Below are 10,259 nucleotides of genomic sequence, written 5' to 3'. Positions count from 1 at the left end.
GCCCGCAGCGCTGCGGGCACCGCGCGCCTCGCCGGGGCTGTCAGCGCCGATCCCGAAATGGCGTGGGTTTGCACCCGCGGACGGGGCATTGCTTCGGGCTGCCCGGCTTCGCTGCTGACTGTAACGAAGCGTGCTGTGACAGTTTGGTGTTCAAATGGAAGTTGGTATTGTTTCTTGGAACAGAATAGTGATTGTTGGAAGGCAGAGAGTGGCAGAGCCGTGCTCATCGCCTCCTGGCCCTAAAGGCCTGGGTGGCACAGGCCTTTCCCTCATTTCTCTTTCGTTGTAACGCAAATCCTGTCTGTTAAAAAACAGTGGAGGTGTTTCATACCCCGATGCTGGGATCCTGTCTGAGGTGTCACAGAGTGACTTCAGACTGTGGTGGTGCAGAGGTGGTTCTCCTCAGTATCTGCACGCTCTTTGGAGGCATCCCCGCACCATAGGAGAGTTTTCTCGATCGTTATCAGTTGTGGGCAACCCGAGGCTGTGCCCATGACAGCCCAGCTTGGCAGTGTGAGAGGCATGTTAGCGTTTGGCATTATCTCCTCAGGTTTGTTTCACAACACAACGCTGGCCTCTCCCAAAATTCCAGCCAAAGTGTTCAAGTTCTACAGCGTAATTATCTGTAATTATACGGAATGGGATGTTTGCCTGATTACCTGACCAAAAAAGGCCTTCGTGTTTTGTTTGTTTTCTATGGGGAGAGGGCATTACAGTTCTGTCTTCTGAAAGTTCTGTATAAACCATAACATGTCGATGTGCCTTAAATGTTTAAGTTACTGGAATTACAAGCTAAGGGCTGCCTGCAGCCTCTGAGGTGGAAGCGCTGCATTCAGCTTTAATCTTAACTTAGAACGTCCACCCCACACCCGTTTGTGTGGTGAGAAAAGCCTTTCCCCAGTAGTCAGGTTCAGAACACCGAAGGTAAATCCTGCTCTGTGCTGTCAGTTGGGCTCAGTGGGTCCACCTCTTGGTGGTACAGCGGCCGCCGGGGTCTGTCTTCAGCACAAGTTGTGGTGTAGGAACCAAAACTTCTCACCCTGTAGAGTCTTTGCTCTGAAGACAGCTTACATTTTTAATATTGAGGAGCATAGTGGTTGAGATACAGAAATACTTTGTACCGCTTCTAAGTAGGGAGAAGAATCTTTTTATGAGAGCGAGCTGCGGAATTCCAGAGATAGTCCGGTATATGACTCCAAAAATACTTGAGCAGTGGCTTCAGAATAATGCATTTTAATGTGGAAATGTTAAGAAAACTCTTCAAACAGATTCTCTGCACAGTGATCAGTGCCTTTTTTGCTCTTATATGGTAATACTTTGACAATACTGAGATGGCAATACTCAAAATATTGGGGAAAAAAATGAAGCAGAATTTTAATTTTTGAATTCCTCATCACTGACATAAAATGACCAACTTGAAATTCTTGTTATTTTTTTCCAGATATCTTACTATAAAATATGAAATAGTGTATCAGCGAGGTGATTAATAGCCTGATCCTTTTTGTAATACCGTGTTTAACCCTGGGATTGCTCTCTGCATACGTGTGAAGGATCCTGGCAGTTGGATGAAAAGGAGAAGGATGAAAACCTAAATTGCCAGTACAGGGACTGTGGAGGAGGGAGAGTTACAATAAGGCAACTTCTTGCGGCTGTATTACATTTTCTACTTGGCCTCAATAATGAACTAATGCAAAATCAGAAAAAAAGAAGTTTATAGGAATCTTCCGAGCATTGACTACTTAGTGTTTCTTTGCTCTTAAGTAGAAAAATCCTTTTCAAATATTTTCAAAATAATATGAATTAATCTTTCTTTTTAGCCTCTTCTGAAGCAGTCACCCTGGAGCAATCAGAGTAGTGGCTGGAGCACAGGAAATATATCCTGGGGAGGAATGCATGGCAGAGACCATCGTAGAACTGGAAACATGGGAATTCCAGGAACTATGAACCAGATCTCTCCTTTGAAGAAACCCTTTTCTGGTAATGTCATAGCTCCACCTAAATTTACTCGCTCCACTCCATCACTGACTCCAAAATCATGGATTGAAGATAATGTTTTCCGAACTGACAACAACAGTAATACTCTCCTTCCCTTGCAGGTAAGGATGGTATGTAACTGGTGTGTTCATAGTCCTGCGTAGCACTTGTCTGTATTCATTAAAGTAGAATTCAGCAGTGGTTATTTTCCTGATACTCGGTTTGAAATTTGTGTTTATGTATAATTTTTACTCTTGAATAGCAACTAGCACCAAAATTTTCAGTGTATTGAGCAGTACGTGATCCTTCCAGTTAACTAAGAATATTGTCTATCGCAGAAGATGGAAATGCAGCAATAGAAGAGCAGAAATGTTTAATCCAGCAAGTATTTTCTGCTTATCATAACACTCACATTCTTATAAATCCCTTGAAGATTTAGAGTTGGGTGTGGCTTTATTTTTGTTCACTTATTCTTGTACGCAGATTTTCTTGCAAAACCTCACAGGCGGCTCTGAATCTTCATCATGGAAGTCTTTTTCTGGTCTTCTAGTCCAATGTTTGTGTATTAGAAAGATTTGCTGCCTCTGTATTCTAGCAACTTTGATATTAAGCTTTGGCTATTATGCTTGGGCTAGAAGCCTTGTGATTTAGAAGTGTGTAGCAGGCAGATGTGTCAGTACTATGAATCCTGAATTTTGCCAGTGACTTCTTGTGTGACTTTAGGTAAGTCACTTAACTGCAACCTCATCCATTGTTATTTGGATCCCATCTTATTCATTATGCGCTTGCCTGGATTCACTTATTTGTTACCATTTCTTGATAGCTGAAAACTGTATTATTTTGGATGCCAATCTCAGTTACCATTCAAACAACTTCTAGACTACTCTTTTAAGTTACAAAAAAGAGCTTGGGCAACTTGATTTAGAAACTATGCATTTTAAAGTAGCAGACTAGTCCATGAATACTGTACATTCTTTAATTTTCTTCACATCTGTATCAGCTTCAGTCTGTCTTACACTGAGCTACTGTATTCCGGGTAAAGTAAAAATTATTACATGGAAGGAAAATAATTAGAATGTGGAGGTAAGAAAACAACTATAATAGTTGTATAAGTCTCACACTTAGTGATTCAGAGTTTTTATTTGTCATCGTTGTGATTGTATTTGAACTTATATAGATGTACTCCATCAGTTAGCCACCTAAACCTAATGTGGCTGTAGTGGTTGCAAAAGTGTGTTCTTAGGGAGCAGGTTTCCCACCAAGGTCCCTATTTTTCTTAACATTTCCGTGGTGGAGTTCTATTTGGCATGAGAAGCAATGTGCTGACTGCCTGAGTGAGTGCTGATACTGGCAGTATTTGTGGGGCTAGCAGTGGGGTTGGGCCTGAGAACTTGGGAGGATTTGCCCATTCCGTGAAGACCTTTAAGTAGCTTTGCTAGCTGGAAGATCTTGATTGAGACTTTTTTTCTCATGGGTAAAAAGATGGAAAAAAAGATGCCATTCTTTACATTTTCAACCTGATCAACTAAGAAAAACAGATTACAGATAGGGAGTGCTTTGCATTGTGCTTCAGGAAGAGTTGCAAGTTAACACTGAAATGTCTTTTCAAGATACTAACCTAAGGAATTGGGCTAAAAATATTAATATCATCATACGTGGAAACTGTGGTGATGTATCCATTGGAATTCATATGCAGCAAGTACAAGTGGTGAATATATTCTTACTTCTTCAGCATGCTTTACAAGGCAGGACGACGACTGATTTGAACTGTAAGAAGCATCTGCTGTGGTCGTGAGATGAGATGAACTCATTTTTTTGTCTAAACAAAGTGCATTCCAACTATAATTTAAAGCATTCCAATATATTAGGATAGGGGAAAAAAGCTTGAAATTTGGTTCTAGAAGCTAAATTTATTCTAGAAAATAAATTTATTAGGTTTTTTGTTTTTTGGGGAGGGAGCTGATGGGTGTACTTCATTATTCTTCTCATCTGAGAACACCAGAGCCACCAATTAGATAGGCTTGCTTGTCTAACTGTACTTATGTTTTACATCTGTCAATCTCTCTTGCATGTATGAAGTCATAGCTGCAGAAATCAGTAAAAATACTCCTATTTGAAGGCTTCCTACTGCTATTGTGGAAACATCTAATGTTTCCATAAATTATTTTGCTACATTGAATTGGTGTTCTTATTTTTCAGTTTTTACACTATTGTTATGGTTGATTCCTTGTAATGACTGCTAAATGTTAGAAGTCACAATGAAAAGTTAAATAGAGTTTAGAGCTCATGCTTCTTTTCATCAGGACTTGTGTTGGCAATTGTGGTGCTGTCAAACACCCATCTTGTTAATTTGTGCTGTGCTTGTCTCCTTCCATAAAAGGCTGAGGTATTTCGATTGAGGATTCTTAAAGGTACAGTAGCCGTTTCTGAAGACACTCAAAAATAAGTCATTAAATTTGAGGCATTTTGAAAGTCTTATGACAGAGCACTTACATGTATGTACAAGTTTCCTGTTACTTTTGAGCTTCCAGAGAGTGACTGCAGCCTCACAGGCCTGTTCAACACGTACTGCATCATTCACAGCTTTGCAGAATACTTCTCCATGTGACCACGCATCAGTGTTTTAATTGCAGTCATTTTGCATGGCAGGGGGTAAAGCAGCACTCCTCCAAACTTCAGCTAGCTGCTTTAAAGCTTTGAGGTTAGCTCAGGCTTAGCAGTTGAAGATGTAGAAAAGCCAGTGCTCTCGCAGATGGACTTTCTGCAGGTCACTCATGTTCTGCTGAGCATTTGTGAAAGTTGTCTAGTTTTGCAAAGTTTGATGTTCAGTGTGATGAGTAGCACAGAAATTGTATAAAAATTCAAAGCTTACCCCTTTGGAACTTCTTTGGTGTCTGTGTTGATGGGGGAGGGGTTCCCAATATAGAGCTGACACTAATTCTGATGAAAGCAATATTTCTTGGTATTAAACTAACATATCGGGGACAAGTAATATAACTTATTACTGATAACTATATCATACATTGAACAGATGAAAGCAGATTTTCTTTACTTCATAGTTAGAAGTGAAGGATATCTCATGTGAATCTGCATGTTCAGTGGCCATATTTGTTACAGTAAAGCTGCTTTTGGTTAGGGCCACTATGAGGACGTGTTGGTGATTTTAGTTTGTGTATTTTAGAGTAGTAGTAGTTGAAATATCATGACAGCACTGGCTTAACTTGGTCATGTATAAATCAATGGTCATCTTTCGTGACTTTCTGAAAGAAGCTTCCCCTCCCCCTTAAGATTTTAAGATAACATAAAATGCATTGACTAAAGCTCTCTCACGGGTGAAATTGTCTACAAGTTTTAGCTCTGTCACATTGCTTGTACCATTACAGGTACTCCACATAGGGAAGGGATTATTGCCTCGCGCTGGAATCACTGGGGAACAATTAGAAGTGCATGTCACACTATCTAACTTAGGCATTTTAATGCAGTAGCCTACTTCTCTCTCCTTAAAGAGAACCCAGGCTCCTTTTTTTAGATAACCTGATTCTCTAGAAGACCGTACCTGTTACCACTGACTGCGTACAGTCCTGAATTCCAGTTCAGTCTTGTGGTACAGTGTTTATTCCCTGATTGACAATACCAAAAAAAAGAAAGAAACCCACAATTGAACATGGGGTACAAAGTTTAGAAATGCATTTGTAATCCTTCGTGCCGATTTTTCCCAAAAATATGCTTTGGGTGTTCCCATGGCTGAAACATAACCACGGAAGCCAGAGTTCTGTGTGTGTTTTTTTCCTATTTACATTCAAAAATGTGTGTGTGTGTGTGTGTGTATAATATATAAAATTGAGTACTAAATCTCTTTTGATACAAGTTTAATATTTCTCAATATCTTGCAAGTATGCTTATGAAAAGCTACACCACGTTCAATAAGAAGAATTTTCATTCTAGTAAAAAAAAAAAACACAACACTGCGTAGCTGAAATGAATACGAGTTTAGTTTGTGTTTCTTTTGAATTCAGGAAATACATGGCATGTCTGGGTGTTTTTCACCTTGATTTGTCCTTCCTGTTTGTTCAAACAAACAGTACATGTAATGTTCATGGTCCTAAAAGCTGAACTTCATTCTTCTGCATTTGAGTGCAACTCTCTGGCTGGGGGTTGTGTGGTGAGGCACAGTCTCTCAGAAATGCAGATTTTACTTTTCTATTTATTTTGAAGTTTGCTGAAGTTCCAAAGAAAACAAAACCCTTCTGAAGTGAAATGAATTTTAAAATTGTACTTCCTAGCAGGTGTTAGTTTTAGATATTAATTTCAGCTGTTGTCACATTGCTTCTGTCTTACAGTCACCTCCGCTCTGAAAATTTCAGATTCTCTGAGTGTCAATTTAAGCTGGTTTATTATGGGCACATTCATGTCTTTCCTGCCAGCTAGCCGGATGATACACATACTAGCCAATTCTAGCTGAAGAGTAACTTTTTCATTTTAGGTTCTTAATTGCCATATTTATACTCCTAAATGTGTGGTCAGTTTGTTCAGAAGTGCTGCTGAGTGTTTTGCTGCTCTGGTTCAATGTGGAAGGCCTTGAAAGTATCTACCTGTGAAGTTATCTTGTTCTACAGATGAACGTGAGAACGCTCATAAGCCAGGGCTTTTCTGGTTTATTTTTACTGAGGCAACACCTGCAACAAAACAGTGCCTCTGGGATTTCTGATGCAATAGATTGAGTGCCTGGATATGATTAAATATCACTAAAGCTTATGCACAAAACCAGATTTCTGCGTTTTGGGGACCGTGCTGAGGATATCCCTAATTGGAGGGAGTAGTCTACTGACAGGCTCGTAACTTCAGGTTCAGTACTTTTGAATAAACAGTGCTGGTGACTACAGGGATAATCAAAGGAATGAATTAACAATGTTTTACATTGTAAAACATACGTAACGTAAACGTATGCATGTTTTTCTATCTTTTTCTGAACTAAGAATTTTTATTATTAAAATTTATTTTAGTTATTGAAGTGCTTACTTGATTCAATTAATGCAAAAATTGGAATTAGGAAGATTGAACTTTATATTTAGCAGCTATGATGGCATATATGTCATTGATATACTAAGAAACATATCTTGCCTTGTTCACTGTGCCAAAGTACAGTTGTCTGAAGTTAAAATGAATGTTCTCACTGAAGACCTATCCAAAAGCACATTTACTGTATGTTCTGATATGTTTATATTCCAGTACTTAAGACTGCATAGATACAGAATCATAGAATTTAGTTGGAAAGGACCTCAAAAGGTCGTCTAGTCCAACTTCCTAATGAATGGGGACACCCACAGCTGGATCAGGTCACTCAGGGCCCCTTCCAGCCTGACCTTGGATGTCTCCAGGGACAGGGCAGCCACCAGATCTTTTTGGGAGCAATAGGAGATTTTCCAGTAATTCTGGATAAAAGCTTCCCCTTCAAATGTCTTATATAATGATCTTTTAGTTATGTTGTCCAAGCTATTCATACACAAACCTTCTGGTCTTGCCTCGTAAGTCAGTCTTGCCAAGCTCTTAATCATCTCCATAATGTGTCTGGTTTGCTGCCAGTTTATGAATGTATATTCTTGTGCTGAAGTATTCCCTTGTGGATGCAGTAAAATGCTGTTGGGATTTTTCTGTTGTTGTTTTTAAATACATATCTGCAAAGTAGGCATAGTGTATTTTAGGTCTTATTTAGCTAGCTTATGCAGCTGATCTTTGTCATTTTAACTTCAAAATTCTTACATTGTCAAGTTGACTGTTCTCAGATGTCTACAAGACATTACAGTTCATTGTTACCACTAATGACACCATGTAAGGTAACGAAGCAATTTCACGTGTCTATTTCAAAGCTTTCTCCTTCCTTTTTTTATAGAGCAAAAACTGCAGTAAGTCTTAGGTTTTAGTATTGGATTTCTCATTTATGATATTCAGAGATTGAGCAATGGGCTTACGATTACAGTATGCCCTCACTAAACAGAGAATGACTCAAAGCTTGGATTTTAGTAAATGATGACATCTTAAAGTATATATTATACTGAATTGTTATATTATTACTCCTAATGTTAACACTGAGCAATGGACTACATTTATTTTTTTAATCTGTGGGTACTTTACTACTAGATTAGCTGTTACATTCTAGTCTTAGAATGTATTTTTATTCAGATCATTTTTAAGGCAAAAATAAAAATGGAAGCGTGTTAAATTTCACTTTGGGAAATGAAAAAGAATAAGGTTGTTGGTTGTTTCTTTTTTTAATTGAGCTTTTAAATCATCAAGGTCAAAGATAACAGAGTCTCTTTTGCAGCTGCCAAGGCTGTACTCTAACCTGACTAGCAGCTTTATGACTTGTAAGTTGTTTTTAGCCCCTGTCGGATAGTGCTACATTTATTCAGAACTTGAAGGGACACGCAAAGTAACATATTGTAAAGATATTAGCATTGACTGAATTCACTACCTATGTCAGAATTCCTATTTTTTACCTCAAGAACTCTTACAGATCAGTACTTTACCAAATGTGCCTGATTCAGAGTATTTAGCTGCTTAACTATGAGCATCTATTTTTAGAGTTTGTGGTAAGGATTAGCAAAATCGTATTTGTAATTTAATAGTTTCTGACCACGTCTGTATTTACTTTATGTATAAGTGACAATATAAAGCTTTGAGAGGTGACTGCACTGAGGCTCTGCAAATGCTCTAACTGAATAGTCTTTGCATAAATTGTGTGGATATATATAAAGTCCTAAATACTTTGTACTAAGAAAAATGATTTATTCAACAGCTCAGTGATGAAAGTGGCTCTTCAGAGAAAGCCGACTTCCTGCCATTCATTCCACATTTAGATGTTTGAGGGGAGTACATCTGAAATCTGTGTTTCTCATGACGCTATGAGAGAGTCCTAGGGCTGACTGCATCCTCTGGATAGGATACTTCATGCTATCGCATAATTCTGTACATATAGAAAATAAGTACACTTTTCTGTAAATTTGCTTACTGAGTCTTAACTTCTGAGGTGACAATTTCTATCAAAGTTATGTATCTCTGAATCTTTAGAACACCTTTTCAGTTCTTCCATGCGTGCATGCAGATCTGATTCTATAATTGGAAAGGTAGGTCAAACAAGATTCAAATCTTTCTACAGTTACAAGGAGATGAAACTAGTGTGAGAATATGTAGTGCTTGGGAGTAGTTAACTTTATCAGCTCTAGGAAAAGCTAGTGTTATGCTGTGACATTCCACTGAGGCATGGACCTTCTGACACAGCCACGGTTTATTTGCTGCTTAGCACAGGATTGATCTGCCACAGAGGTGAGGGAAATGCAAAATATTCTACAGGAGCTCATCGTTGGGGAAAAAAATGGACTTCTTTGCATCAGGACAGCTTAGAAATATGTATATGTGTATTAACATGCAGTTAGGTTAGGTATCATTGTCTTTATGTTAATAAATCCTTTAGTTTCATTATTTCAAGGAGGTGGATAAGAGGTAATCTTCAAAAACAACCTGGAAAGACCTTTAAAACAATACAGAAGTAGTTCTACTTTCATATGTACGGGAGATTAGTTTTCATGCTTGTCACAGAGATTAATGAAAATCACAGTGCAAGTTTTCTGATGGAGCTGAGCATGCTGTAGTTTTGTTCCCCTTCAGAGCATTGTAGGCATTTTTCTGCAGCAGAACTTTCTAGAAAACCATTGCGGATGTGACCTACATTATTGACATACTTTTAAGTTCTGCTTTGAAATGAAAACTTCATATTTGCATAGATCATACTTGTGTTCTTTAAAAATATAATGTACGTGTTTGGGGAACATAAAGTAGCAGTTAAGCGTTATAAAGCCTTAATTGCTCAAAGATTTGAAAGTAACCTTTTCCTTGAAGGACATCTCACTCCTTCTGAGATAGTAGCATTTCAGATAGCATTGTTTTATAGGAAATAGTTCATTCTTCTGAGTTGCAATACATCTTAAAAGTTTGAAGCGTTTACCGCCTAGATGTTACCCAAGGATAAGCATGATGGTAGTAGTGAGGTAGCAGAGTATAATGCCTGTATTGCCTGTATTTAAATTCTACTTTAGCACATTCACAGCATTTTTATATTGTACAGTGCATGGCTGTATTATGTTTTCACTGCCAGAAACAAAGCTGTTACAATTCAAATAACTATTATTAGCCTCAGAGAAATGAAATGCCTACAGTGTAAAGTGAATGGGGAAAGCTTATTTCTTCTGCTTCCAGCAGCGTGAGACCTTTCAATTTAGAAATAAAAA

The 10,259-nt window shown here is 38.3% G+C and overlaps 1 protein-coding gene across 1 annotated transcript in view; it reads left to right on the top strand.

Moving 5' to 3' along the window:
* Positions 1–46: 46 nt before the first annotated feature.
* Positions 47–10,259, top strand: part of CPEB2 (cytoplasmic polyadenylation element binding protein 2) — a 47,721-nt gene continuing 37,508 nt past the window's right edge. The window contains 2 exon segments of the mRNA XM_010710383.3: positions 47–160; positions 1,818–2,096. Of these exon segments, the coding sequence (XP_010708685.2) occupies positions 155–160; positions 1,818–2,096 (285 nt within the window). The 5' untranslated portion in view covers positions 47–154.

The sequence above is a fragment of the Meleagris gallopavo genome, chromosome 4 (genome assembly GCF_000146605.3).
Source record: "Meleagris gallopavo isolate NT-WF06-2002-E0010 breed Aviagen turkey brand Nicholas breeding stock chromosome 4, Turkey_5.1, whole genome shotgun sequence".
In the NCBI taxonomy this organism is placed as follows: Eukaryota; Metazoa; Chordata; class Aves; order Galliformes; family Phasianidae; genus Meleagris; species Meleagris gallopavo.
The sequence above is the reverse complement of the archived record's forward strand: the minus strand, read 5'-3'. Positions and strand labels throughout refer to the sequence as shown.